This window comes from Aureobasidium subglaciale, assembly GCF_000721755.1.
Source record: "Aureobasidium subglaciale EXF-2481 unplaced genomic scaffold scaffold_11, whole genome shotgun sequence".
Taxonomy (NCBI): domain Eukaryota; kingdom Fungi; phylum Ascomycota; class Dothideomycetes; order Dothideales; family Saccotheciaceae; genus Aureobasidium; species Aureobasidium subglaciale.
The window spans coordinates 38-26,982 of NW_013566984.1; the positions used below are offsets into that span (position 1 = coordinate 38).

The window sequence follows — 26,945 nt, forward strand, 5'->3', positions numbered from 1 at the left end:
CAATTTGCTTGGATTTTTCTTGCCATGCGAAACAGATGGGTGTGTACCCTTTTTCTTCCTCTTCTCTTTTTTGTCGTTGTAGATTAAAGAGTTTTTCCGAGATGATGAGTTGGACTTGTTGCAAGTGTTTTTTTTGTTCTCCTCCTCTTTTGCGATTCAGAAGGTTGGAGCTCTGAATTGAAGAATAAGATCAAGGAGAGTAGGATGAGGGAAAAGCATGAAGCTGCCGGTGAAGAAGACGAGGAGGATACAGAGACCGGGGAATGTGGAGGGGCTGTTTATGGCGTGTAAAAGTTGTCGAGGGTGAGGATTGGAGGTAGTCGATTATTCTTTCGGGGGGGTTAGGTAGAAGATGAGATTGTACGTCCAAGAGATTGTCTCGATGGGATATATGCTGCTGGTGGTGGTGTTTGGAGGGGGGGGCATTGTTGCCATTCTCGTAATGGTTTGGATCGAGATGCTGGGTTTTGTCTCTTGTACCGGTAGTGCTGTGGTGCGGAAACGAGATATGAAAGTGCTGGAGAAGTGCTTATGAAGGAAATCAGTCGTGGTTTGGAGGCTCGGTCGCATTCCTGAGGGCGTGCAAGGCGCAGGGGAGCTCCACCCTTTGTATACTCGATTTGGTCAATGGTGATGAAAGTATGGTGCCCCTTGCCTCGTGAACACTGTATACTGTGCTTCTGAGCAACCAAGACGCTTCTCGCACTGGAGCGACAACACACATACAACCGATAGCGCACGCGCAGTGTCGATGAATAAGTTCCACCCTCGAATGCGTGAGTATTCAGATCACCTTCTTGATCTTGCAACATGTAAACCAAACAGTCGCGTTCTTGAGTCATGACTCTCAACATCAGACGTTGTACAGGTCTCCCGTATTCGCTAGGATATTCCTCTTGGAGAAGTTGGTGTCAGCAGCACCACTCATAGACCGCTGCTCATCAGACAGGAGGTCAAGCGTCTTGTCAATAGGTTTGACATGTTCTGCCCAAGCTGGCACCGTTTCCCGAGGAAAGTCAATGTGCCTATCGTCCTCAAGGTACTTGTCGCCATTACGTCGCAAGCCGAGAGCGAGCTTGTAATTGAATGCCCGAACAAGCGACTCTACCATGCTAGCAAGCAAGGCGTACAGTACAGGATCAGACTCTTCCGGGTCCGGGACCTTGCTCAAGTTCCAGCGCTCTTCGGCATGATACCACATGTACTCACATTCGTACCCCAGCATGAGTGAGTGGCCCGCGCACAGATCCTCGACCATACGATAGATGGAGGATAGCGACGTGTCTCTACTCCGGAACAAGGGAATGCAGTGGAGCTGTCGAATTCCCGGTTGAATCCGAGCGATCAACTTTTCGTCGGGACCCGAATCAACAATATCTGGCGAAGAAGCATGCTTAAGATACCACGGAAAGGGCCACAAGAGCATGCGGGACAACGCCCTTCTGTGCGGACATATTCTGAGCCTACTGATTGAGGTTCTGATGCGAAGAGGAGATATCGAAGTCCGGAGTGAGAGCCTCGTGAGGCCCATGATGAAAAATGATGATGAGAGTAGAGGCAAAGCTGGGTTGAAAGGATCAACTGAACTGGTCTATGAGCCCTGGCCAACAAGTCTTGGCATGCACCCCTCTTCCACCTTTCATTGCCGTCATGCGTATTCAATGCATCTCACAAATCTATGCTGTTATCGAGCTTGCGGTAAATGGGCTACTGACCCTACAAGCGCAGCAGCCGCGTTGCTGCATAGCATGGTCGTCCGATAGTCGACCGACACCTCTTGCATGTATCCAATGACAGCTGTACATGCACGACCATTGCAACCTCTTTCGGGCACTACACTCGCGATAGCTCTAACCTTCCGGAGTGTGCAAGGGTATGTATGCACTCTTTGACAACGAACGGCATCACTCTAGAGTCAACTGATATCGTGGGGTTGTCTTCCACCTTACCAACTCGTAGAAGCTACATCGTAGGCAATCTCAGGGCCATAGAATGATTGTGCATGGTCATGCAGATTGTGATCAGCCAATGCTTCATTGCTCTCAATCGAGCCCTTCTCGCGATTGGTATCTGGAGAGTCATACGTGACGTCCGTGATGCGAGGCAAGATGGATGACTCAAGCCCGATGCCAGAGAGGCGAGATTGTAGCAAGGGCAGCAAAGTTTTGTTGCCACCTCTAAATCTACCGATGATATGCGCAAGATGCACCAAGATATCCTGAGGTCCGAGCTCGAAGGTCGAGATGGCTTGATGAGGATTCAAGGTTATCATGTCGGCTACCGAGTTTGTGACTTCAAAAAGCTTGAGCTCCATTCCCGGTCCATGAGCTTCAAGTGTATCGATGGACATGTTCGAAATGTTTGACAGCAAGTCCTTAGCCAGAGAGATGGGGAAGAAAACACTTCGGATATCGTCGTTCGTGTTAACGGTCATGATGACTTTGTTGATTGCCAGTTTCCAGAACATTAGGCGAAGCCATTGTTGCGTTACCGAGAGATCAGCTTTCTGAAGGTCGTTGTGATGCTCAGTCAGCGTCGGTATTTGCAGAAGCTGGTTGTTAAAGGACAACAAGTTGTCAGGCGTCAGACCGTCCCTAGCGGTGGCATCGGAGAACGATCTGAACATCCTGCAGAGCATGATAAACGCTGATAGCACGTATGGCTGGCTCTCAGTGTCCAATTCTGGCATACCAGGGTCAATGGTCATGATACATGGTATATCGTATTGTGTGGCGTGTGCTCTCTCCGTGATAAAGAGCAGCCAAAACATGCGAAGATGGTTCTGACGGTCCGCATCCGCGATCTCGTCGTAATGAGAAGGTCTGTGCAGATCAAGCATATAAGCAAGAGTGATGGCTTCTCTGAGCAATAGTGTGCTTGTTGTCCGACGGTCAAGGTGTATGTAGGCAACGTGCATGAAGAAGCTTGTTGACAAGTGGTCAATTGTCGGACTTTCACGGTAGTCATAAATCCTTCTGAGATCTTCAATCTCTGCAAGCATGACGCTAGGCTCCAGCGCATCTCCGAGAGCACCAAAGACCGAAAGCTGCAGCTGCAGCATTGTAGCTGCACAGACACCGCTCGCTAACATATACGCAGTCGGATCAGGCTCTGCGGTCTGCAATCTCATCATAAGAACTTCCTTATTCACGACCGGCCAGACTGGAAAGAGCTTGTAGTGATAGATGTCCAAGTAGGGTTCCAGGAGAGCTAGGCTGATATTGAACGGCCACGTCGACGATTGTGGTCTATCACCCAGATGATATTGACTGACGTTTAGTACTTCTTCGTATCCGACATTCAATCCCGATGGCAAAGAGAATTTGGCCGTGTGATCATCGGCAAGACGAGTAGTGTCCTGTAGCTTGGTAGGCACGAGTTCATCATCGTAGGGCTCGGGAACAGAGCTCGGCGGCAAGCCTGCTTCTCCCGAGGTCTGTGTTCTGACGTTTTTCAGTCGATCAAGAGTCTTCTTTCTCACACCCTTGGGGCCAGATTTGACCCTCTGTCTCAGTCGTGTACACTCAATTGATTGTTTCTGGCAGGCGGCGCATGGTGCTTGGCCATCGCACTTCACCCGGCGGACAGAGCATGCATCGCACACACGCCTCCTATCCATTCGCAAGCATTATAGGTAGGTAGTCTCGTGGAGATGTCTAAGTATGAGAATGGAGGACGTCAAAGGGAAAGTCTTCTCGAGTGGGGTCGATGATGGCGTGAGTAACGCTCGCTTGAACGACCCGATCTAGGCCTCGGAAAGCTTATGCAGCAAATTGTGCAAGCCTTCGATCACCTGCTCCTGCAAATAAACAAAGGCCATTTTCCTTCTAGACAAGCGTGTTTCGTCAGATACCGTGTAGACAGAGTGACCATTCATGAATGCTGTGAAATATACTTGATTGACAAAAAGACAACTATTTGTATATACATATGTACAAAGGATTGTTTGAAACACGCACAAGACACTTGATTCTTCGCCCACTCTCCTTCGATTTCATCCCAACTGGTCTGACCTAGACTTGCTTTACGAACTCGACATTGGTTGTGACTTCCTTATCGCCCGAGATCTTCTCATTAGCAAAAGAGGCTTGACGAAAGGCAAAAGTCTGCGCAACCTCTCCATCGAACACGAGCGAGATCTCTTCCAAAGTTCGTCCCTTGGTTTCTGGGAATACAAAGTAGATGGTTGGGATCATAGCGGCAAGAGTGGCGATGTATACAAAGTAGAACTTCCATTGAATAGCTTCCAGAGCAATAGGGTTGACGTATTGGTTGAAGAAGCCGGCAGCAAATACGGTTGTCAGATTGGCAGAAAGACCCTTGGAGCGAAGATTGAAAGGCAGAATCTCAACAGGGTAGGCGATCGAAAGCGGAGTGAAGGCGATGTCGTAGAAACCGTAGAATATGAAGAGGAATGCGACAGTAGCACCTCCGGCAGCCTTGATGCCATGTTCAGCGAACGTGGCACTAAGCGCAGTCACAACGATGAAGGAAGCTAGCATTCCCGAGGCAGAGAGCAGCCAGAGAGGGCGACGACCATAGCGTTCGGCAGCAAGTGCTCCAGCAAATGACAGGCCTGCGTTATAGAATTGGAGAGCAAGGTTGATACCAGCTTGGGTGATGGAGCTTGTGATACCGACACTCTTGAGAATAGGAGCGAGATAGTACGACACGATGCCATTGCCAGCCCATTGGATCATGAAGCCGACCAAGACACAAATCAGGAGACGGTGGCGGTTGCCCTTTGTGGCGAGGAATGTAGACCAGCCTGTAGACTTTGCAGCTTGTTTCTCCATCTCAATAGCCTGGCAAATCTCTTGAAACTCGTACTGGACAAGCTCATCGTCCTTGTCACCGTTCGCGTGGTAGCGAGCCAGGATGTCCAAAGCTTCTTGATCGCGACCTTTGGAGATCAACCAGCGAGGCGATTCGGGGACAATTAGGAGACCGAGGCATTGAATGGCAGGGAACAGGCCTTGAAGAAGACAGGGAATACGCCAACTCCAGCTGTTTTGCAAGAAAAGAGTACCGAGAGAAATGCTGGCAGAAAGAATAGATCCCCAGTACCAGGTAGCTTGAAAGAGGTTGGTGACGTTAGCTCTGTGCTTGGGGTGAGCAATCTCGGTGGTAAGAGGTGGAGCAGCGGTCTGTGAGAATCCGAGGCCAACACCGAGCATGATGCGAGTGCCGAGGAAGGCGTAGACACCTGATGTCGCACACTGGATGACAGCCGCAGCCAGCATGATGAAGGAACCGATGAAGACGGTGAAGCGACGACCCATGTAATCACTGACATAGGATGCTGGGATGAAGGAGGGAACACCACCCAAACTGATACCGGCAAGGGTTAAGCCCAGGAGGTTCGAGCTAGGATCTCCAAGGTTGGCATTGAAGCGAGGGATGGCGAGCAACCCGTTGATGAGAGAGCCATCATAACCATTGGCGGCGGCAGAAGCGAACATTGTAGCGACACCAATGTTGAGTCTTCGAAGACCAGGATCCTGCCTCCATTTGGGATTGACATTGTTGCGAAGAGTCTTGTAGATCTCGCTACCTCCTGCTGCAGCGACTCCAGAGGGACCACCCATTGTTCAGGAGAGAGATGGCGAGCAGGTGAATGAGAATTGATTAATGGTCGAGTGTCTTTGTGTAAAAGACGATTGATCTGCTGGTGGTTGAGTCTGGGGTATTCTGGGGATGGCGATCCATGTCTTTATACATGTTGGAGCCAACACATGTATACAGAGACCATCTCAAGTGGCGTGGAAGCAATACCGGCCACACCGATCAGTACCGTGATTGACGGTTCTGGATGAGGGAGAAAACTGGAGTCCCCACGGAGTTGATGTTCGGCCCGGTGGCTGGAGGCAAACTTGACAAACTTTGCGAGAATCTCTGCGAGAATCGTTACGATGTTTGACGCGAGCCAGAAGACGACCCAAGTCTTGAAATTGTGACATCTTCATCAGCGAACTCCGACATGTCGCGAGCAGAACTGCGAGAGTTGATGCGAGAATGACGACGCGAAATGTTGCGAGCTCCTCCTTTGACAACGTTTGTCTGCGTGACCGAGCGCACTGACATCCCTAGATGTGCTACGGCGCTCAGCCGTCAATGTGTTGCGATAATGTTCGCGAAAGTCTTTGCGATGGGTGACTGATCTGGAGAAGCACTGCCGATGAGCTTGTCTTCTGAACTGATCCCCATGTCTCAGGGCCCACATGTTTGCACCTGGCGGGGTCGTCGCAGTTTCTCGGGTTTGTTGACATTTCCCAGATACTTAGATGTAGGTCCCCCTTGATTTCGGTGTCAATTTTGTCCCTCTCTCCGTCTCCTTACTCCACTGTGACTGCACCAAATCTCGAAAATGGCGCTTTCTACTCACGTTTCGGGCACCGAACAAGTCCAGCGCGCTTGGTGGAAGGAAGCCAGTGTCTACCAGATCTACCCTTCATCATTCAAAGACTCAAACGGAGATGGTTTCGGCGACCTCGGTGGCATAATTGAGAAGCTGGACTACATCAAAGCCCTTGGAGTGGATATTGTCTGGTGTTGTCCAATCTACAAAAGCCCTCAAGTTGACATGGGCTATGACATTGCTGACTACAAAGACATCGACGCAAGATATGGAACTCTCGAGGATGTTGATCGGCTGATTGCCGGACTACATAAGAGGGGTCTCAAGTTCTTGATGGATCTGGTTGTCAATCACACTTCCGACCAACACGAATGGTTCCAGCAATCTCGGCCATCCAAGGACAACACATATCGCGACTGGTACATCTGGCGTGACGCCAAGTACGACGGTCAAGGCAACCGTCAACCACCTAACAATTGGAGCTCCTACTTCGGCGGTAGTGCTTGGGAGTTTGACAACGCTACGAGTCAATACTACTTGCACCTTTTCGACAAGACTCAGCCAGATCTCAACTGGGAGTGCGACGCAATGCGATCTGCCGTCTACGAGACAGTCCGATGGTGGCTCGACAAAGGCGTTGACGGCTTCCGTCTTGATGTAATCAATCTCATCAGCAAGGACCAATCGTTCCCAGATGCCAAGATCACGGATCCCAGTCTACCATACCACCACGGATGCGAGCACTACGCCAATGGACCTCGAATCCATGAGTATCTGCAAGAGCTGGGTGGTATACTCGACGAATACAATGCTTTCTCCGTCGGCGAGATGCCATGGGTGAGCGACCCAGAAGAGATCCTCAAATGCGTAGGCTATGACAGGAAGGAGTTGAACATGATCTTCAACTTTGACATGGTCGACATGGACCACGGACCTGGCGGTAAATTCAGCCCAAAGGAGTGGCAGATGACCGACCTCAAGGGCATCGTCGCCAAATGGCAAAGCTTTATGCTTGGAAACGGCGGCTGGAACGCCCTCTACCTTGAGAATCACGATCAACCCAGGACGGTATCCCGATGGGCATCAGACAGTCCCGAATACAGGACACTGGCGGCCAAGATGTTCGCTACATTCCTCGGACTACAGAGTGGTACCGTCTTTCTCTACCAAGGACAGGAGCTCGGCATGTCCAACATCCCTGAGCACTGGGAGATGAATGAATTCAGAGATCTGGAAACACTAAACCATTGGGATGAGCTTTGTGAGACTCGTCCTTCCGATAAGAGCCTGCAGTCAGTCACAAAGGGCCAATACCACATCAAGTCACGAGACAATGCGCGTACGCCTATGCAGTGGACAGCGGAGAAACATGCAGGGTTCACAACAGGCGAGCCTTGGTTCCGTGTCAATGATACCTACAATGTCTGCAATGCTGCTTCACAAGTTGGCGTGCAGGGTAGCTCCTTCGAATATTGGAGAAGCATCTTTGCGCTTAGAAAGCAAATGGTAGATGTCTTTGTGTACGGCGACTTCCAAATGGTCGACACCGAGCACGATGATGTTTTTGCATACCAACGTACATTCAAAGGACAGAGTGTATTGGTGGTATGTAATTTCCGACAGCATGAGGTCAAGTGGACTTTGCCGGCAGGATTTGTTCTGAAGGAGTTGTTGATTTCGAATTACGATAACGCAGAAGCGTATGAGGGATCAGTCAGATTGAGACCGTTCGAAGCATTTGCATATGCTCAAGGAAAGCTCACTTCCGCACCTCGTCTATAGTATGCAGCACATCCGTAGCTCACTTCTACATCCTCTCCGCATCAAACATCTTGGGCAGTCCAGTTTCCTTGTACGTCTTGCCCTCTACCATTTTCGCCAGCCCTTCAGTGCAAGAAAAGATAAAAGTCATCCCACCACCATTAAACCCAGCAGCGATATACCAGTCCTCCTTGCCCGGAACCTTGCCCACAAATGGAAAGCCGTCTTTTGTTTCTCCTTGAATACCTGTCCAAAGGTGTGTAATCTTGGCTTTGCTGTTCTCCCAGCCTTTGAAGTTGGACTGCATGTAGTTCAAGAAGTATGGACGCACGTTGGGGAGAAGTGTACTGTCATCGGTGTTGTTGTACCAGGAAGCTTTGTCGGCGTTGAAGAGGAAGTTCGCGCCACCGACGACTATGCCGCTATCTGGTCGTGGATTTAGGTAGTCGACCCTTGCAGGCTGGTGTGATGGGTGGTCGTGGTAGAGATTGTAGGTATGACTGAGATGTGGCGAGATTGGTTTCGCGGGCGCAATGTGGCAGGCTGTTCCTTTGTACGGCGTGATTTGATCCTTGTATGATGGGCAAATGGCTGGAGTGTAGGCATTAGTGGCGAAGATAAGTTTCTTCGTTCCCAGACTACCATGGGGAGTGTGAAGCGTAGTGGATGAAGCGTCGGACGAATCAATGGAAGTAACAGGCATGTGCGTGTACAGCTTCACTGTTCCAGCGTCGACCAGACGAGAGAGCAGCTGGGACACGAATTTATAGGGCCAGAGACTACAAGCGGGCATGCTGATAGCTGCCTTTGCACCTTGAATCGATGTGACCTACACCAGAGTCAGTTGTCGCATGGTCGAGGCACTCTCAGGAAATGTCTAGGTGCTCTCAAGCTATTCAACATACCTGCTCAGCAAACCTGGGTCCCACAAAGTCGAGGTCCCTAACCCACGCATGACCCTCCTTTACTGCGGTGCGATATAACTGTTCCGCTTCCCTTGCCTCTTCCTCTTTGACATACACATCGTAGCTGCGTCGCATCTCGAATTCACAATCCAGATCTTCCCGGTCGACGGCATCTTTCATGTGGTACTTCTGCGCAGACACAAACGCCGCAAGTTCGTTGGCAGTATCTACACCAGCATTGCTGATCACCTTTCGCATGGTGAATGCTTGCACCTTGGAGTGCCCCTGAGACTTGTCAATTCTAGCTGAGTATTGCCGTTCAATATCCGACATACGCCGTTGCGTCCCGTGGCTCCTGAACAGACTTCACGAGCATCAAGGATGACAATCGATGGTTTTCGTCCATATTCGTCTGCGCTATGGAGACGGGAAAGGTGGTAGGCAGTGCTGACACCGGTCATACCAGCGCCAATGATCGCAATATCGCATTTTGAAGGCAGTTGCTCGGATGAGCAGTAAGAGTCGATTGGATGCAGTTCAGACCGCCAGTAGGAAGATGTGTGGTTGGGTACTGGTAAGCCATCGCTCTCTCCTAGTTCGCTATCATCTTTTACGTTGGACACAGCCTGCTCGCCATTGTCGAATAGAGGCCACAAAGCATTCATGATTGACTCGGAGGCTGAGAAGAGATGAAACTTTTGAGGATTCAGGACGCAGAGAAAGATCCAGATAAGTACTTGATTTCTCGAAAGGTACCGTTGGTACCGAACCTGCCTGGTATGTGCTATCGCAATGCTGCTGCCTACCTGCTTCGGGAAGGTACAGAATCCTTCATGAGGGGCCGTCAGAATGGCTGCATTCTGCAGATGGATTGCCAGACAGTCTTCGTGCTGTCCATTCCGTGATATTATTTTGTCTACTATAGGCGGGGGGCCTTAATACAATGCCTATGTCGTCGCGTCTTGAGGTCAAAGAAGAATGAGGCTCATGAGGCTCTGACGGCTGGGGCTGGCCCGAGTGCATTTGTTTTGTTGCTGCCGATCAATGCCGATGACGGCACGACTTTCAACACATGGGTGCCCTCCAGCTTCCACATTGGACAGACCCTATGTCTCGACAGACACAAGCAATTCCGTGAGTGAAGAGCGGTCCCGAATAGACAATGCTATTATGTAGTGGTCAAGTTAAGTGCCTGCTTCACATGAAGTACCTTTCTTCACATTCTGAATCCTTTCGTAATCCTGCTCACTCCTGCCCCATATCAAAACGACCGTTATCTGGCAGCGCTTATCATACAGACAGCCTTTGAACACCTTACAGTCTCGCAACAATGAGCAAAGCACAAGCATTTGAAGAAATGGAGCCCAGAATGAAGCAATCACAGCCTTCCGCACCACCGCCAGAGTACACGCGACAGGACCCAACACCCTCAACCCTATCGGAGCTCCTAGGCCCACTTGCAGACTCAACAATCCCAAATCACCAGCCCAATGCGCAATCACAAGCCCAGCCAGGCATATCAGAAAGAGAATACTACTCAAAATCATCCACAACCACAACAACCGCCATCCCAGACTACGCACGCCCACCCTCACCAGCCCCAAGCACGCAAACAACCGCCTCCACCATCCTTCCAACCTACGCCCAAACAGGCAGCTACAAAGGCTTCCCCAGTGAAGCAGCATACATGGCCGCCCTGACTGAATGGGCTGAGACCAAGAAATACATTCAGCCCAGCGAGGAAGGGCAGACTTTGACTGGCTTCTTTGGCTGCAAGACGATGGATGAGTATCACGACGGAGTAAAGACACAGAAAGGTGAGGGGCAGACTGCTGCGAGGAAGCAAAGTCAGGGACAGGCTGAACGTCAGGGGTTTATGGGCTTTTTGAGGAAAATGGCGAAGAAACATGAGGGGGGAGGTCATGGTGGGGAGTGAGGTGGATGATTACCTACTGATGAAGTCGAGAACCGGCGGTTACAGACGACCTCATTATGATTATTGGGAGAATTTCCAAATGTGTTTTCACCCAAACACAAGCATCATTCGAAATAGTGCATAGGGTGTGTAGCGCTAGCTTAGGGGTAGTTGCATTGGTGTCTCCGGAAATGTTGCTCCGTGATTGTTGTCTGATTCTGAGACTGGACCTCTTCCACCGACAAACTGTTCCGCAAGATGATCCAAAAACGTTCTGAATTGAGTGACACATTGAATATATTGACAATCCAAGAACTGAGAAAAGAAGAAGCACGAATCTTGTCAAGTTGATCAGAAGTGAATGTCATTAATGATGAACAGGGTTGCTCTCTCACCACCGGGATATTGTGGCGTAAAGTGTCGGAATTTAGAGTGCGGTCCAAGCTTCCATCCGAGTGACATGTGAAAGCGCTAGCAACCTTTGCGATCAACAAGGTCGCGACACGCTCGAAGCAACTTGTCTTCTTTGCAACTTTGCGACTATATCACAAGACATACACAAGTCAGCATGTCTCCGGTCAAGACAATCAAGGACATCCCAACTCTCAGCAGTCTGTACAAGCTTAAGCGTCTCTTGCCGGCATCTTCAACAGTGTCGGGAGCCAGCAGCGCTTACAACGACAAGATCTGTGTCATCCGCACCGACATTACAAAGCTAGAGGTCGACGCTATTGTCAACGCAGCCAACGAGTCTTTATTGGGAGGCGGCGGTGTCGATGGCGCTATCCACCGAGCAGCTGGCGATGGACTCTACTATGAATGCGAAAAGCTAGATGGTTGCAAGACTGGTGACGCAAAGATCACTAATGGCTACGAACTGCCATGTAAGAAGGTCATCCATACAGTCGGACCGGTCTACTGGAGCACCAAGAAGAAGGGTATGCACACCGGTCTGCTGCAGTCGTGTTACCGCCGATCGCTCGACCTCGCCGCCGAGAACGGTTGCAAGAGCATCGCCTTCAGCGCGCTGAGCACTGGTGTCTACGGATACCCTAGCGGTGAGGCGGCACATACTGCTATTGGTGAGGTCAAGAAGTGGCTCGACACTGACGACAAGGCCGACAAGCTTGATCACATCATCTTCTGCAACTTCATGGAGAAGGACGAGGACGCCTACTACGAGTGGCTGCCGTAAGTCTCCTCTAAGTGCGCTGTTTGTCAGATGCTAATTCATGATATAGCAAATACTTCCCATCGGCCGAGACGAGCGAAGCACAGAGCAAGAGTGATGAGACCAAGACGGAGACCAAGACGGAGACCGAAGAACAACAGACAAGCGAGAGCAAGGCGAAGGGTACAGACACAGTCAAGCCTAGAGCAGGACAGCAGACTGAGATGGAGGACAAGACGGAGGCTCTGGGACAGACTGAGGCCGAGGAAAGTGGTCAGGAGATGCCCGAGCTACCCAACGTTCCTACCGCTGCGCCAGGCGAGCACGACCAGCCCGATGCAAAGAAGATCAAGGTCGACCACGCCTGAAGAATGTCGAGAAAGACCTGACACTTTGATCTTCAAGCAGTAAAAGGGGCCGAGGCGTGCAGCGAAGAGGACGAAGGCTGGCCATCAGGGGCTATCCTATGCAGTTACGAGATAATGAACGACTTTCCGTTGGCGGCAGGAGATATGAAAATAGAGAGATATAATAGAAGAGATCCGTTTCACTCACAGATTTGGATCGACCTAGATCGCGTCGATGATGTCTCTGTGGTGGGGAAGGGCCCGTCCGCGGCATGCAAAAGCGCCTTTTGGCTCTTTCCTCAACCGTCGACACGCCAAAGCTGGCACAACAAGCTCTCCTAGCTCCGTAATGACCATAACGCCGCCATAGTGTCTCTCTAATGTATATTCTTCCGTCTCCTCTTTCTACTCTTGGTTGATACCGCCTGTTTTTAATCCCCTTCTGTCCCGGCCATCACATGGCCTCCGCCAACAACCCCGATGCGACACTCCATACCGCCATCGAGTCACTCGGCGAGGACTCCTCTTATACCGTTCACCGCCTTCGACATGCATCCCCTGAGCATTTGTACCTAACCACACGTCGCTGCTTCGTTGGTCCGATCCCCGAAGGCTGGCTCAGGAGCCATCGCAAAGAATGGTACAAGCACTATCTGGGCATCCACCATTCGTCGAAAGCTCCTTCCTTTTCTGCCTCGTCTAACGTCGATCGCCGTCGTCGCACCACTGGTCTCGACGCTCCAAGCACCTCTGCCCTCTATCGCGCAAGCTTTCCCCAACCGGATAATGTCAGTGGGGCAGTCGTGCGAGAAAGACTTGTCGATGATGATGATGATGATGATGAAGAGGAGGAAGAACAACGGCCTCGCAGGAGCAGCAAGAGCAAAGACTTGCGGATCATTCAAACACTCGAGGAAATCGACGACGGTGCCGACTCGGACGGCGAGGTGACCATCGAAGCGCCGGCCGCTCTCGACATCCCGCGATCAGGACAGAGTGACCCCGGTCTTTTGAGGGAGACTCCGGAAGCTGCAGAGGAAGCCCTGTCCTCATACACGACAGCTCATACTGTGACCTCTCCCTCCACACCGACCCCTCTTGCTACACCAAGGCCCGGCGACGCCCAGTCAGGTTACATAGATGCACGTCCAACCAACAACCTTCGCAGACGTCAGACTTCCGAAACCTCCTTCGTGACGGCCTCGGATGGTGGCTCCATCATAATAGACGAACCTGACATTTCTTCTCCGACTCAATCTGGCCCACTTAGCGATAATGACAGCACGCCGAGGAACAGTCCTCGAGCAGCAGACCTGCGAAGTAGTGCTTCTTTTGGGACGACCAATCCAGCCACACCAGGACCTACCAGTTCCAACACTTTCCTCCTCGGGCCTCAGCATAGTCCACAACTCGACCACACTGTGAGCGGACAAGACACAACAGGTGCCGGAGAAACTCCTGAGCAACAGCAAGAGGCAACATCCAATGTGAATCCCGAACAACGGTCTCCTGGTCTTGTTAGATTCAACATCCCGGACAACCCCATCTTGAAACAAGAGATGCAAGTGCGAGCTAAGATGGCGCAAGGCACGAAATCCCGGCTGACTAGAAGGTTTACACGAGGAAAGCTGAAAGATGGAGAGATTGTCAAGGTAGAAAAGATGCTCGTTCGTCTCGACATCACGACCGGCTCGGAACAACCTAATGAAGACTACGATGAGAAAGACAGCCAGCGAGTCGAGACAAGAACCACCGAAAAGTGGAGGGAGTTCATGGTCGTATGTCGAGAGAGCCACGAAGACGATGCTGTCTTGTGTCTGCAGATGTACAAAACCAGAGTCATTCCTGCCACGAATCAAGACAAGACCAAAAAGCGATACAAACATCAAATTCTGCTGGACCCAACCAAGCTCAAGGTGAATCTCTACAGTAGTCTGGACAAAACTCTGGTGCTCTGGCAAGCCAAAGGACCTCGAACGATCATCTGTTTCCTTCGACCTCAATCTACCCCCAGCGCTGTGGAGTGGTACACTTTCTTGAGAGGCGTTCTCGGTTTGCATCGGCCACATACTCTCCAGATCAACATTCCGGACCTGTGTGTTAATCTCAGACTTGAGAATCCGTTTGAAGAGCTTGAATCATCTGTAGCTCTACAGCAAGCCGCAGAAGGCGACGAAGCCGCTATTGCCAAAACCATGGAAGCTGAGCGAGCCATAGCCTCGAAGATCATCCACCGTTGTCTAGAACTGCTAGCCCAAAATAGCGAATGGGACGACGTTCTCAAGACATGGGGACACAAGTCGAAGATCGGCCTTGCCTGGAAGCGCTACGATCGACTGGAATGGGTGCATGGTATCAACGAACATAAGATGTACGGAACCATGGCTTTGCAACGAACTCACGAGTTGGAGCTGCGACCAAAGCAACACTATCCGATGACTGTCAAGATGGCCAATGGTGAAACCATGCAGGAGCCTGCACCAGTGGAAGGCTTCCTCATCCGCTTGACCTCGCAGAAAGGAAATGACCAAAAGTTTGGAAAGCTGTTCTACAAGCGACTATACTTCAGCACACAAAACAACTACCTTCTCTTCCTGCGACCAGCCAAAGCAAAACCTCCGCCACCACCAAGAATGCCAATGACGGAGAATTCGAACATACCGAGCGCCAAACAGATTGCAGAGAAGATTCCTCTGATCTATGCAGTCAACCCTTTTCCAATGCTTGGTGACACGATATCGTGGTTGGCAGACCCTGTCAAAGATGCCGAAGAGAGAAAGAGACATGATCGTGACGCCTATGATGAAGCGGAACGGAATGCACAATCTTTACTGGATTGTGATGGCTTCATCAACCTTTCGGACATTGTTGAGGTTCGGAACGTGGTGAGAGGCGCAACGCCGGCTGATGAAGTTGTGGATGAAGGACCTCATGTTGACTTTGACGCCGAGGTCGAGGACAGTCACCACGACGATGGAACAACAAAAGACTTTGATGACGAACGAACGTTCGAACTTCTCATGCGAAATGGTTTGGTCGTAAGATTGCAAGCGTTCAGCAAGGCTACCAAGAAAGAGTGGATAAAACGACTTCGAGCACTGGCAAAATACTGGGCACGACGAGCTTCTCAAGATCTGGCTCTTTTCAAATTCGTTCGCCAACAGAACCTCGACACTCTGAATCTTGACATGCAAGCAGAAGCGTACGTGGGAATGTTTGCACACAAGTGGGAAGTCACAAAGTCATTTGCATCGCCCGAACTCTACAACGTATGCGGTATATCGAATTGTCGAGCGATTCATAGGTCAGGAATTCTCTTCCGCAAGCCTCGTGTGCATGGCACATTCTCGCGCTGTCACGTCATCCTCTGTCATGGCCATCTTCTTGTTTTCAAGGACACAGTGAGAAGTACCACGGGCAAGAAAGTATCGCACATTCATCACGAACGTATCGCTTCGATCGATCTCCGAGATTGCTATCTCTACTCAGGGCTCATTACTGCAAACGATCTGTTGTACCATAATCGCACGTTCGACAACAATCGACCAGGCAACGACGCGCTTCCTCGCATGTACCTCGAGGACGGATGGGCAAGTGCAGACGATGATGCCATGACTACGTTTGTGCTGTGGACCGGACAACACAAAGGATGGTTCAGAGCAAGAGAAGAGGACGAAAACGAAGGACAGCAAAAGAGTGGAGGCGCTCGCAACAAGCTGAAGAGAGTGTCGCAATTGGGCACCAAAGGCCGAGCGATTGTTTTCAAGGCGAGGAGTCGTACTGAGCGAGATCACTGGGTATTGGGGATTGAAACGGAGATTGAAAGATTGTCGCAGTCTGACGAGGTCCGAGTTGTTGGTGAGGATTTAGATGGTTGAGGAAAGTCATGCTGTATAGCGTGTGGGTCGTAGCGAGGAGGATAGGGTAACCAGGAGGAAATAGCTCAATAATGTAATACATGTGCTGCTGCAGGTCATCAGAGCACCTTCCAACCTTTGTTTAGTTCATAGAGTATGCTGGTGTATTTTGCAATGGCAATGTGACATAACCATGTTTGCGGAGGATGGTCGCGACACGAAGATGATTGGCGAGAAAATGAGGCGCTGCAGGATTCGCGGAGTCGGTCGGGGATTCGGGGTGATGCTGGTGGGCTGGTGGGCTGGATCGTTCGATCGCCGGCTGGTTGGGCAAGCAGCGAGAAAGGCACAAGCAATCGCAGATGGAATAGAAAATCGTCAATTCCATACTGCAGGGCACCGTCGAGAGTCGCAGCGCGTACGGAGAGGAAGACGAGACGGCCACACGACACGAGCTTCGTACGGCGATCAATGCAGTCAGACGCCGATTAATGCACCATGGCACCGCGGTCGTCCTCAGTGACTTCCCCATCCTCACACTCATTCTGTCAAGCGCACTTTCCCAAGGCCGAAGGTCCCTCAAATCTAGGACATGTCCGCGCTCTACCTCTACGACCGCGCGGTGTTGGTCCTGTCTTCGACAAGGTCCTCGCTGCTCAACCCATCGCCGAATTCGATTCCGAGGTCCACGCACTCAACTATGCCAATGGCGATAGCGTTGTTACCCCCTGCCAGCCGGATGACTTTCAAGACGCCTACCTGATGCCTTCGTTGACCGAGCACGAACGCCTACGTCTGACTCTCCTCTGGTACTACACGCACACGAACAAGATGATGGAAGACGAGGAGTTTTTGTTGGCTCTACAGCAGAAACTCGACCTGGTTCAGAGCTTCATGGGTTGGGACTTTGCAATCATGGGCTTGCTCAGTGAGGATTTGTTCACACGTGTCGCGACCGCCGGTCTGCCTCTCGCTGTACTGCCTCGTCGCGAAAGTACCTGTTCGCACACCGTCAACCAACCTCCCGGCACTGTCTTTATGCTGCCCAATATGGCTAGCGATTGGCGCTTCAAGCACTCTCCGCATGTGGCCCAAGGTGGTCTGCGTAGCTATGCCGGTGCCACGCTTCGCTGCAAGGCCGATACTGGAGAGCAAGTCGCTCTCGGGAGTCTTTGCATTGCCTCCAATTCAGAACAGCCTCCACTATCCGACACGCAGCAGAATGCCTTGATTCGCTTCGCTGATATGATGACGGGTGAGATTGTAGCTCGCGCAAGAGAATCTCGCAGACGACAACGACAGATCATGGCCGACCTTATCGCCGAAACACAACAGTACAAGACCCCTGACGACGTCAAGAATCACGTCTTCACTATTCTTGGTCGTGTCTATCCCGATGCCTCCATTGACTTTCAGGAAGCCTCTGTCAATGACGCCATTATCCTGCCTGATCATGCCCCAATCTACTCGAGCGATCTTCGAGAAGGACTCTGGGAAGATTCTAAGCTGGTCGAACATTTGATCGTGACTCAAAATCATGCTCAACTCACGTCAGAGTCCACAATACGTGCAATCGCACACCCGTGTCAAAGGATACCCACTACCCGATATCTCGTCGTTGCTTCCAAGAATGTTCAGTTAGTCTTTGACGATGTCGACTCCTGGTTTGTCGAGAAATGTGCAAGCTTAATGGCACAGTGCGTTCAAGAAAGTCGTCTCAAGGAGGCACTTACAGCCAAAGATGCCTTCTTACGTGGTATAACCCATCAGCTCCGAACACGTAAGTCCCACCTTCCCCGTCCTATCACACACTTGACTAACAGCGTGATAGCCATTCATGGCGTTTTGGGCTCATGCGAGCTGCTGTTCGAAGAATTGGCCAGCCGAGATATGCTTTCCGCTGGGATCTCTGGGCTAAATCCTTCTTCTGTCCTCGGAGCCATCAGAGACTCTGGTCGAGAGCTCATGTCCACCGTCAATAATATGCTGAAGCTGAATCGCTGGGCAGAGGAGACGGGCGGATCCATACAACCTGCTTCATTACTAAGCCTCAATCTGATTGAAGCCGAGATTATCTATGAAGTGCAGCAATCAATACCCGAGCATGAACTTTCAGAAATCAGCATCATGTTCGAAAACAGACTCGGAATGGATGGAACCATGGTTGTCATGGACCTATCTTTGTTAAAAGAGTGTCTTCAGGCGCTCGTCCAGAATGCTTTATCATACACTGATGCTGGAGCTGTCATTGTCGTTATCAAAAAGTCCAGCGACTACACAAGGCTGATCATCGATATCAAGGATACTGGACGAGGCATCGCTCTCAAAGACCAATCACGCATATTCGAAGCGTACGAGAAGGTCGACACGCACACTAGGGGAGCAGGTCTCGGTCTGACATTGTCTGCAAAGATTGCCAAGGCCATGAACGGCACAGTGACTCTGGTAACATCCGAACAAGGTACGAGTGACCATGGATCGATGTTTCGCGCTGAGTTTCTCCAGCCTGGTTTTGCTTGTCCCTTGGCACGTCTGGTGCCCTTCGATGCGGCACTCAAAGACATACCAAGGAGATTTCACGTTGTACCGCCATTGTCACAACGTCCAGAACTTGTATACCACTTTGCATCATACCTCGGCCATCATGGTTTCGAGGACTCTTCAAACCCGGACGATTGTTTTATTATCCTGACCTACACGCCCGACGCGGATGAGTTTCGGCGCCACGTTTCGAAAATTGATCCACGACAAGTCGCAGTGTGTCTTGTTCCAGCTGGCGCGAGTACTGAAAAACTGCATGGCGCACACGAGGTCCGCTTCTTCTCAGGACCTTTCTTGACGTCACGCTTGGAGGAAATAGCCAAAGAGCTCAACTCTGTCTACACACGACTCCACGCCGACCCCGAAGCTGGCGAGACGGCAACAGGACTTGCAAATCGTGAAGACGCTCATCGTACTTCTGGAACGGACGATGACCTTGATTCAGCAGATGCACAGCCAATGGCTCTGCTGGTCGACGACAATGTTGTCAACCTACGCATCATGCGTATGTACTGCGAAAAACGCAAGATCCAATATTCCACCGCCATGGACGGTAAAGAAGCAGTCTCTGTATTCGAAAAGTCCCTCAAAACACATCCCATCAATCTCATTCTCATGGATCTTCAAATGCCTGTCTGCGATGGCATTGAAGCGACACGACAAATCCGAGAAATGGAAAATGAAAAGGCATTACCAAGAGCGGCACTATTTATTGTTACTGGTCAGGACAGCGCGGCAGACAAGCAGAATAGCTTCGAAGCTGGCGCTGATGAGTTCTTTGTCAAGCCACTGGGGTTGAAGACGTTGGACAAGGGCATCAAGGAGTACTTCCCGGCTGTTGCGCTTGGGAAGAAGAGTGCTGCGAGTAAAGCATGAAAGGGTTCACGACCGAAAGCATTGATTAAGCATGATAAAGAGGAGTTCTTTGGCGCATTTCCAGGAACGTGAAGGTCATGTTAGAGATATCGGAGTCGCATATATGGCCGGGATCTTGTGGGATAGGTAGTCGATACATTGTTTGACTGATTATTGGTTCTCGTTTGGCGTGTTGGGTATGCACCCGAGGTCCTAGAGCGCGCTACTGTCCATAAACAGGAAGTACATATATGAAGTTGGTTCTAATCGACACGATGAACAGAGGCACGTATACGCGCGCTCTTTGATTTGCATTTCGTCAAACCATCCAGAACACCAGCACTTTGAAAAATTGAACACTCCGGTGTCTTTTTGACGCCACGAGGACATTGCGCGCGGTGAGTTTCCAACTCTCGAGGTCGCTCGGCCACCACCACGTTTTTCTCTCGCATCTAATTGCAAGACGGATGTTAAGTTTGATGGTCGCCATGAAATTTCAATGTCGACGAGCTCGTATGGTTGACGAAATCACCGTTCATGTTCGCCGTTTGGTTCGCGTCAAACCTTATCCGCGATGAGGCAGACGCGATGGTCCATCTGCCTAAATGCAACCACACAGTCAATCTTTATCTCGTTCCAGGCATAAGCCATAATATAAGACGAGCAGGAACTCGTTCAAAAAAAAAAAAACCGACGTCCGACCAAAAAACAACGCAACTCTTTCCTAAGTGTTGATCATTACTCCGGCCCTTTTTCCCTAAACAAATGCCTGGATTACTCTTCGTCACTGCCGCCGAAGCAGATTACAAGACTGTCAATCAAGCACTACTGGATCTGCACGAATGGGACAATGACTTTGATTCTTTTCTCCTCATAACGGATAAAGAGATTATCAATGCAGATGACTATGAGACCACTTCACCTTCTCTGACCAGTCTGGCCAAGAACGAATGGTCTGGCGCTTCCATGGAGGAAATCGAGAAACATTGCCTGCAACTCTCCAAAAAGGAAGAAGAAACGCACTGTGGCCCCCTCTTCCTCGTCCTAGACACCGAGGGTGTGAAGACAAGAACCTTTGTACTGGGCCATTTACCATACGAATACCACGACCTCGACGACCCGGAGACTTGGCAAGGCAGATTTGAAAAAGTGAGGCTGCCGTGGGATGATACGTATATCATGTGGTGTAATTTGGACATTGCGAATATGGGATTTGAAGAGTTTACGGTGGAAGGGCAGGATGGTGAGGGGAAGGGGGATGAGGAGGGGTGGTTTACGCATAAACAGATTGGGGAGGCAGGGGATCATATTACTGATGAGGGAAAGGAGAAGAGAAGGAGAGAGGAGGAGAGGCTGAGAGAGGAAGGTCTTATTTAGGTGGTGTAACATTCCAATGGGGGGGGGGGGGGGTTTTACTGCTTGTGGAGTTGTTCTCTACCTCGATGTAGGTTATAGAGAGCCTTCTGGCCATTCATACTGGAGTCTGGGGACCTGAGGGTCGTATCTGACTTGCAAACAGACACTGCCTTTTGGGAAATTCTTCGTACCTCCGTCTTCCATCTCATATTCCTCCACGCTCTCGCCGTGTGTCCACACACTTGTGAGATTTTCCCTCTTCGCGACATCAGCCCTCAACCTGATCGTCTCTTCACCATCCTCAAGCCCCATGTTCTCGAGCACCTTCTTCTCCGTCGTCGTCTCAAACTCTTCAGACTCAGCAATAACCTGCAGCTCTCGAAACGCCTCCAGCAAATCTCCATCAGCATCTTGTCCGAGTGGCTCTTCCTGCACCGACTCTTCGCGTAATGGTAGAAGACCTTCTTGCTCCAAAGCTTCCAAATCCTCACCCATCGGCGGGTTACCTTCTCTCCAACACACATGTCCCATGGCCAGATACTCGACGAGCACAAGAGCTTTCATGACTACTTTTTCCGATACAGCGAAGCCGCACTCGACGTCGGATTCATCAGCAAATTGGTCAATATACCACACTGCTCCCTTGTTGGCAAAGTTTTTGTCGATTATGATAAATGGGTCTGTATTTCCTGCTACATCTTCCAAGGAGCGGATGAAGCTGTGTGTGTGGCGCTGAGATATGGAGGCAGGTGCTTGAATAATCTTCAGATGAAGCAAAGGTGCAAAAGATAGATATGCTGCTTTTGCGAATGTCTGTTTGAAGTGTTGGAGTGACTCGCTGTCGAGATTTGCAGTGATGAATGCTTTTAGTGTGTCAGGTTTTGCTGCGGGTGGTAGTATGTAGACCATCTTTCCAGTGAATGTTTTTTTCTGGAACTGGATTTGTGATTGAAGTCCGAATGCAATCGATGAAAAGCCTGTCTATGTTCTGAAAGGTGCAGAGACCGATTATAAGTTTTGACATGATGAATAGTGTCGTCTCTCGTTGTTGTTGTTGTGGATGTTTAACCGCTCGTGTTCTCCACGAATCAAGACCAGAAACGTGCTGTTTAACGGTGAGATGCACATGACGCAAAATAAAGGGTATTCGAGGTTCTTGACGGTTGGCGGAAAGAAGTTTGCTGTCACATCGGCCGAGATCCGCAACTCTATAACATAGCACCTTTTTGCACGACGGGAAATGCTATATATAACCAAGAGAAGATTAGATATTGTAGACAAGCACAAGCTGTCTGGTCTTCGATGTTCTGATTGATGTATGCAGCCAGATGCTTTCTTAAGCAATGTCCGACATCAGCGCATGCCCGACATCCACCGCTGCATTCTCGGCATCACAATCTCGGTATAAAAACTGTTCAGAGTATGTGCATAACCGTGCTTCTTACAATATAATCCTCGCCTGAAGACACACAAGACAATTAAAGGATGCCACAGATTTTCCAAACTCTGCTGATTGCCACTGGTCTCGCCGCTCCGCTCTTCAGATACCCAATCTACGCCGCCGTCATTTTCACGCTCACAATATTCTGGAACCACCTCTTTCCAACCACACAGACAAATGCAGAGATCCTACTTCTCCCGACCAAAAAGCCGTATCTGGCTGCTCTAAAACCACTGGAGAATCCAGCGTCTGTGGAAGGAGACCATTGTCCAACTTGCTGGGATGAGCTGAACGCGGATAATGCACCTACAACATTGGCTTGTAGCCATGTGTTCTGTAATGCAGATATCAGGGAATGGCTCGACTCTGGCAAAAACACATGTCCAGTGTGCAAAGTAGTCTTGTTCCAGCAACCCATGTTCCAAGGCAAAGATGCCATTGCGGAGAAAGTTCACAAGGCTAGGGTGTGTCTGGCGGCGTTGGGTCTGCTTGTTACCATTGTTCGCCAGCCACTTGCATTCATCGCTCGTCATCCTTCACATCTCTCCCACATGTATTGGCGCTTTGACTATCTCAATCCCTACGCCTATCTCACCGGCTACGGATCATGGTACAGAAATGCGGACGCCATCATTATGTTGACTCTCGACATCCTGCAATTGTTTGTTGCATGCTGGGGTATCAAGAGGAATGGTAATGAATGGTTTCGTATGTTCCCAGGTCACTGGAAGTGGTGGATCTTGAGCCTCTATCCTTCTGTCAAACAAATCTTGACGGAGATTGATGGCAGTAGGCATTACGGATGGGCTGCGTGGAGAACTTGTCAATGGAGATGGGAGGGTAGTCCAGGCAGCTTCCTGTTCTGGGGCGCAAAAGTGGTCCCGGCTGTGAACAGACGAAGAGATGACTCAACGAGAGGGCAGATGACCTCGTGGTCAGTGTCATCGATGGCTGGTTGAGTCGCTGCTCATGTGACACAATCATGTTTCCCAACGATTCAAGACGGTATCTTATACGCAGCTGGAAAATGTGGATGACTCACGTCTTGCTATTCACCATGACTTACCATTATTGGCCCGGACAAGGCGGGCATCAGTGTTGAATTTCTTGGACAACAACCTCAGGTAATTGGCAACGACTGCACCAATTTGTTCGATATGCTTGCCGTTGATGGGAGGACCATTGTAAGTGCCATCAGAGATGATGAGTGTGCTAAGGTCGATCTGTTCAGGCATCTTGGTGATTGACCTCGTGAAAAATTCCGGTTGATGTGAGAGATGGACCGTGCTGTCTTACAGCTGGTAATTAGTTATAGCCGGCCGCTGGCCGTTTGCTGCTTCCGCTGGAAAAGTTCTCGCCATGCTGTTTTCTGGAATCTGCTATGAACAACTAAGAGTCTAGCGATCGAAGACTTCTCTACATCTTCTGTACCAGTATACAAGAGTCTAGATACTCAGCAATCAGATTCTGTTTCAACAGCATCCGAACGCTTTGTCAGCTCCAACGAGACCAGCATCATTGGCAAAAGAGTTTCGTCATCGCTCTTCGTGACCAGATCTTTGCTTTCAGGTAGGTCTATACATTATCGGAGGTAAGACATTTAGGATCCCCATTGACTTGACTGTTGGAGGTAGGTGACAAACATTTTCTTTTCGCTGTTTGACTCCCCCCTGATCGAAGCCCAAATTGTGCCTGCCTAACCTGAGAGGTTACAAATTATCGACAGCCGGACTACCATCAAACACTTACGGAAGCTCTAAGACTAAGAAAAGTCGCTCTAGATTCGAACTCTTGTCTTCCTGGTGTTAGGACTGAATCACTGAAGGTTGACGTGTAAGACATTGTGTCTTTGTTACCTCCTCTCTAAGTTCCTCGCCATGGTCAGTTTACCTTCTGAATACACAGATGTGGACGAGTATGCGCGACATCTCATCAGTTTCACGCACGAGCCACTCTCTGTACAGATAACTGGTGGTATACACGTCAACGACGCTTTCATCCACAATGCCTGGGAAAAGCTACCCACTGAATGGACAACATGGTGGGAGTCATTGTCCAGCCCACAGGATGCACAAAAAGATCTCATCAACAGTCTTCGCAAAGAGCATGCAGCCAGAGAGCATGATCTTCCGGACCGGCCAGAGAGTTTATCGACATGGTTGGAGCGCATTCGGAATCTCAGTCTCGACCGCGAGCAGCTGATTCTGCCCGAGGAAGTGCCTCACGTCGAAGTACCAGAAATAATGGCTAGTCGTATGATTACGAAGAAGTTGGCGGAAGTCCGTGCTGGAGCACGTTACATTAACCACATTTGCAAGACAAATAGAATCACCCGCGTCATTGACGTTGGCAGTGGACAAGGCTATCTCTCCTTGACTTTGGCAGCGGCCTGCAATCTCAAAGTCCTGGCCATCGATGGCAGTGCAAAGCAAATCGAAGGCTCCAAAGCCGCAGCAGAACAAGCAGGTCTCATCGAAGGCGACCAGATCACTCACCTCACTCGCTTTGTTACCGGCACAAAAGAATTGGCCTCCGAGATTGAGCGCTGGGCCAAAGGCGAAAAGTGTCTTCTCACCGGTCTTCACGCCTGCGGTTCGTTGTCTGAACACATGATCCGCCTCTCCACCGTCGTCCCCTGCATCACCAACCTCGCAGTAGTAGGATGCTGCTACAACCACATCTCTCCCCTATCACCTACGAACTCAACAGGCTTCCCAATCTCCAACTTCATGCGCATCAACAACCTGCAACTCTCCACTTCAGCATTAATTACAGGCTGTCAAGCACCCACAAATTGGATCCACAACCCCGACTCCATCTTTGCGAGAAAGTACTGGTATCGCGCTGTACTCGAGAAACTACTCTACGACAAGAACCTCGCACCTGCAGGCCAAAGACCAGTCTGGGGCATCAGAAATGGCGACATGAAGAGTTTCACCGCTTACACAACTCGTGCTCTCCGATCTCTAAAACTGGAAGTCGGGACTGATATTACAGTAGAAGAGATTGCAGAGTATGAAGTAAGGTATAAGCACAGGATGGGAGAAACAGCGATACTTTGGACGTTGTCGGTTTTGTTGTGTAGAGCTGTGGAGTCGGTGATTGCTTTGGATAGGATTTTCTATTTGAGAGAGGCTGGGATGGAGGAGGTGGATGTTTTGCCCATCTTTGATTATAAGGAGAGTCCGAGAAATATGATGGTAGTTGCTTCGAAGGTAGTGTCCGTCGAGTAGAAGGCTGTGGAAATACAGAAATAAATTTGCAACATTCAGCGATGGTCGGGGAGAGCAGGATAGCAGGTGCTCTCAATGAACAACTTTCCAAGATAGAAAACGACTGTGCATTTGGACGGCAGCGATAGTGGTGGACCACTACGAGAATGAGAGATGGCTTGACCAACGGGACGCTCTAGTGACACAACGGGTCGACGATCGCTGACAGATAATCTCCATCGCTCAGGTTCCGCAATTCGGACAAGATCGCATTGAATGGCAGCACGAGGGCGCTGGTTGGGCCGCGAGAGCGGGAGAGTGATGCGTCGTCCGTATCATGACCCGGCTTGAATTTGCGCGGACGCTCGCATCGGGGGTGGTTCTGCAGGCTCTCGCGCTTCGTTACAAGGAGTCGTAGTAGCGGGAACGACGGCACAGTCACGGACGATGCGAGGCGGGAGAGAGCAGTGCTGAAGCGTTCGTGATGGTACCGGATGCGCGTCTTGACGTGCGGGTGAGACTGGCTGTGGTGATTGTCAGACCGTGAAATCCTCCAGCGGACAATAGCGTGGTTTTCCGCCTTCGTGTTAAGTGCCGATGATGTTGAGCTGGTGAGGTTGGCTCTTGGAAATGTCGGTAGTAAGATAGACCATTGATCGCTTGTGGTCTGTCGTGGTGATGTTGCTGATAATGATAAGACTGAAAGGTCTCACTGCTTTTTCGATACTGAGCGCGGGCTTGATCAGTCACAAGGAGTCTCAAAACACACTTTCACTCACACCTTCCGCTTGAAACAACACCTCCATATTCGCGTCTCGAGTCCTCGGCCAGTCCAGCATCTCATCCGTAACATCAGACAGCAGTAAGTGCGCGATTTGACCAATCTAGATCCAGCGCTCAACCTGTTGTCCAGGCAAGAACGAGTCGACATGCCTTCCTCAAGCAAGCACGAGACAGACAAAGAGCGCCGCCTCATCGGCACCTTCATCTTCGCCCACACCCGCCTCTGGCACGCCAATCAAGACTTTCTCAACATCCACCTCCTCACCGCCTTCAGCGCGATCCTCGAAATGGAAGAGGAAGACCTCGAATACGCCCTTGAAGATAATATTGGACTTGAGATGGTCAAGGCCGAAGAGGAAAAGATCTTCAATTGGAGCGAGCGTACCGATAGTGGTCTTGTGTACTTTGCTGCCCAGATTGTGGAGGATGCGGCCAGGGACGTC

At 50.4% G+C, this 26,945-nt stretch overlaps 14 protein-coding genes across 14 annotated transcripts; 8 read left to right on the forward strand and 6 right to left on the reverse strand.

Annotated features, from left to right (window-relative positions):
* Positions 1-205: 205 nt before the first annotated feature.
* Positions 206-738, reverse strand: AUEXF2481DRAFT_224745 (uncharacterized protein). The gene is made up of 2 exons (XM_013488176.1): positions 727-738; positions 206-672 (listed from the first exon to the last, which is right to left on the reverse strand). The coding sequence occupies exon 2, from the start codon at positions 568-570 to the stop codon at positions 325-327; it is 246 nt and encodes an 81-aa protein (XP_013343630.1). The 5' UTR covers positions 571-672; positions 727-738; the 3' UTR covers positions 206-324.
* A 115-nt stretch (positions 739-853) lies between these two features.
* AUEXF2481DRAFT_29622 (uncharacterized protein) lies at positions 854-1,531 on the reverse strand (the record flags this gene model as incomplete). Its single annotated transcript, XM_013487977.1, has 1 exon — positions 854-1,531. The coding sequence occupies one exon, from the start codon at positions 1,529-1,531 to the stop codon at positions 854-856; it is 678 nt and encodes a 225-aa protein (XP_013343431.1).
* Positions 1,532-1,945: 414 nt separating this feature from the next.
* Positions 1,946-5,588, reverse strand: AUEXF2481DRAFT_5150 (uncharacterized protein; the record flags this gene model as incomplete). The annotated part of the gene is made up of 2 exons (XM_013487911.1): positions 1,946-3,443; positions 4,033-5,588. 2 exons carry the CDS (start codon positions 5,586-5,588, stop codon positions 1,946-1,948), a joined length of 3,054 nt encoding a protein of 1,017 aa, XP_013343365.1.
* Positions 5,589-6,166: 578 nt separating this feature from the next.
* Positions 6,167-8,152, forward strand: AUEXF2481DRAFT_224781 (glycoside hydrolase family 13 protein). The gene has a single exon (XM_013488177.1). The coding sequence runs from the start codon at positions 6,368-6,370 to the stop codon at positions 8,138-8,140; it is 1,773 nt and encodes a 590-aa protein (XP_013343631.1). The 5' UTR covers positions 6,167-6,367; the 3' UTR covers positions 8,141-8,152.
* On the reverse strand, positions 7,961-9,749 carry AUEXF2481DRAFT_40120 (uncharacterized protein). The gene is made up of 3 exons (XM_013488026.1): positions 9,360-9,749; positions 9,025-9,309; positions 7,961-8,948 (listed from the first exon to the last, which is right to left on the reverse strand). Exons 1-3 carry the CDS (start codon positions 9,687-9,689, stop codon positions 8,166-8,168), a joined length of 1,398 nt encoding a protein of 465 aa, XP_013343480.1. The 5' UTR covers positions 9,690-9,749; the 3' UTR covers positions 7,961-8,165.
* Positions 9,750-10,124: 375 nt separating this feature from the next.
* AUEXF2481DRAFT_40122 (uncharacterized protein) lies at positions 10,125-11,264 on the forward strand. The gene has a single exon (XM_013488027.1). The coding sequence runs from the start codon at positions 10,355-10,357 to the stop codon at positions 10,958-10,960; it is 606 nt and encodes a 201-aa protein (XP_013343481.1). The 5' UTR covers positions 10,125-10,354; the 3' UTR covers positions 10,961-11,264.
* Positions 11,265-11,507: 243 nt separating this feature from the next.
* Positions 11,508-12,478, forward strand: AUEXF2481DRAFT_65814 (uncharacterized protein; the record flags this gene model as incomplete). Its single annotated transcript, XM_013488140.1, has 2 exons — positions 11,508-12,130; positions 12,181-12,478. 2 exons carry the CDS (start codon positions 11,508-11,510, stop codon positions 12,476-12,478), a joined length of 921 nt encoding a protein of 306 aa, XP_013343594.1.
* Positions 12,479-12,915: 437 nt separating this feature from the next.
* On the forward strand, positions 12,916-16,335 carry AUEXF2481DRAFT_65757 (uncharacterized protein; the record flags this gene model as incomplete). Its single annotated transcript, XM_013488133.1, has 2 exons — positions 12,916-13,245; positions 13,372-16,335. 2 exons carry the CDS (start codon positions 12,916-12,918, stop codon positions 16,333-16,335), a joined length of 3,294 nt encoding a protein of 1,097 aa, XP_013343587.1.
* Positions 16,336-16,660: 325 nt separating this feature from the next.
* AUEXF2481DRAFT_40124 (uncharacterized protein) lies at positions 16,661-20,141 on the forward strand. The gene is made up of 2 exons (XM_013488028.1): positions 16,661-18,094; positions 18,146-20,141. The coding sequence occupies exons 1-2, from the start codon at positions 16,813-16,815 to the stop codon at positions 19,729-19,731; spliced, it is 2,868 nt and encodes a 955-aa protein (XP_013343482.1). The 5' UTR covers positions 16,661-16,812; the 3' UTR covers positions 19,732-20,141.
* A 202-nt stretch (positions 20,142-20,343) lies between these two features.
* AUEXF2481DRAFT_40125 (uncharacterized protein) lies at positions 20,344-21,123 on the forward strand. Its single transcript, XM_013488029.1, has one exon. The coding sequence runs from the start codon at positions 20,476-20,478 to the stop codon at positions 21,085-21,087; it is 612 nt and encodes a 203-aa protein (XP_013343483.1). The 5' UTR covers positions 20,344-20,475; the 3' UTR covers positions 21,088-21,123.
* On the reverse strand, positions 21,108-22,071 carry AUEXF2481DRAFT_40126 (uncharacterized protein). The gene has a single exon (XM_013488030.1). The coding sequence runs from the start codon at positions 21,973-21,975 to the stop codon at positions 21,160-21,162; it is 816 nt and encodes a 271-aa protein (XP_013343484.1). The 5' UTR covers positions 21,976-22,071; the 3' UTR covers positions 21,108-21,159.
* Positions 22,072-22,267: 196 nt separating this feature from the next.
* AUEXF2481DRAFT_225051 (uncharacterized protein) lies at positions 22,268-23,873 on the forward strand. Its single transcript, XM_013488178.1, has 4 exons — positions 22,268-22,339; positions 22,391-22,486; positions 22,590-23,631; positions 23,739-23,873. The coding sequence occupies exons 2-3, from the start codon at positions 22,410-22,412 to the stop codon at positions 23,464-23,466; spliced, it is 954 nt and encodes a 317-aa protein (XP_013343632.1). The 5' UTR covers positions 22,268-22,339; positions 22,391-22,409; the 3' UTR covers positions 23,467-23,631; positions 23,739-23,873.
* Positions 23,874-24,059: 186 nt separating this feature from the next.
* AUEXF2481DRAFT_40128 (uncharacterized protein) lies at positions 24,060-25,934 on the forward strand. Its single transcript, XM_013488031.1, has 2 exons — positions 24,060-24,076; positions 24,142-25,934. The coding sequence occupies exon 2, from the start codon at positions 24,385-24,387 to the stop codon at positions 25,738-25,740; it is 1,356 nt and encodes a 451-aa protein (XP_013343485.1). The 5' UTR covers positions 24,060-24,076; positions 24,142-24,384; the 3' UTR covers positions 25,741-25,934.
* A 14-nt stretch (positions 25,935-25,948) lies between these two features.
* AUEXF2481DRAFT_225079 (uncharacterized protein) lies at positions 25,949-26,916 on the reverse strand. The gene is made up of 2 exons (XM_013488179.1): positions 26,501-26,916; positions 25,949-26,445 (listed from the first exon to the last, which is right to left on the reverse strand). The coding sequence occupies exons 1-2, from the start codon at positions 26,705-26,707 to the stop codon at positions 26,158-26,160; spliced, it is 495 nt and encodes a 164-aa protein (XP_013343633.1). The 5' UTR covers positions 26,708-26,916; the 3' UTR covers positions 25,949-26,157.
* Between the last annotated feature and the right edge of the window lie 29 nt (positions 26,917-26,945).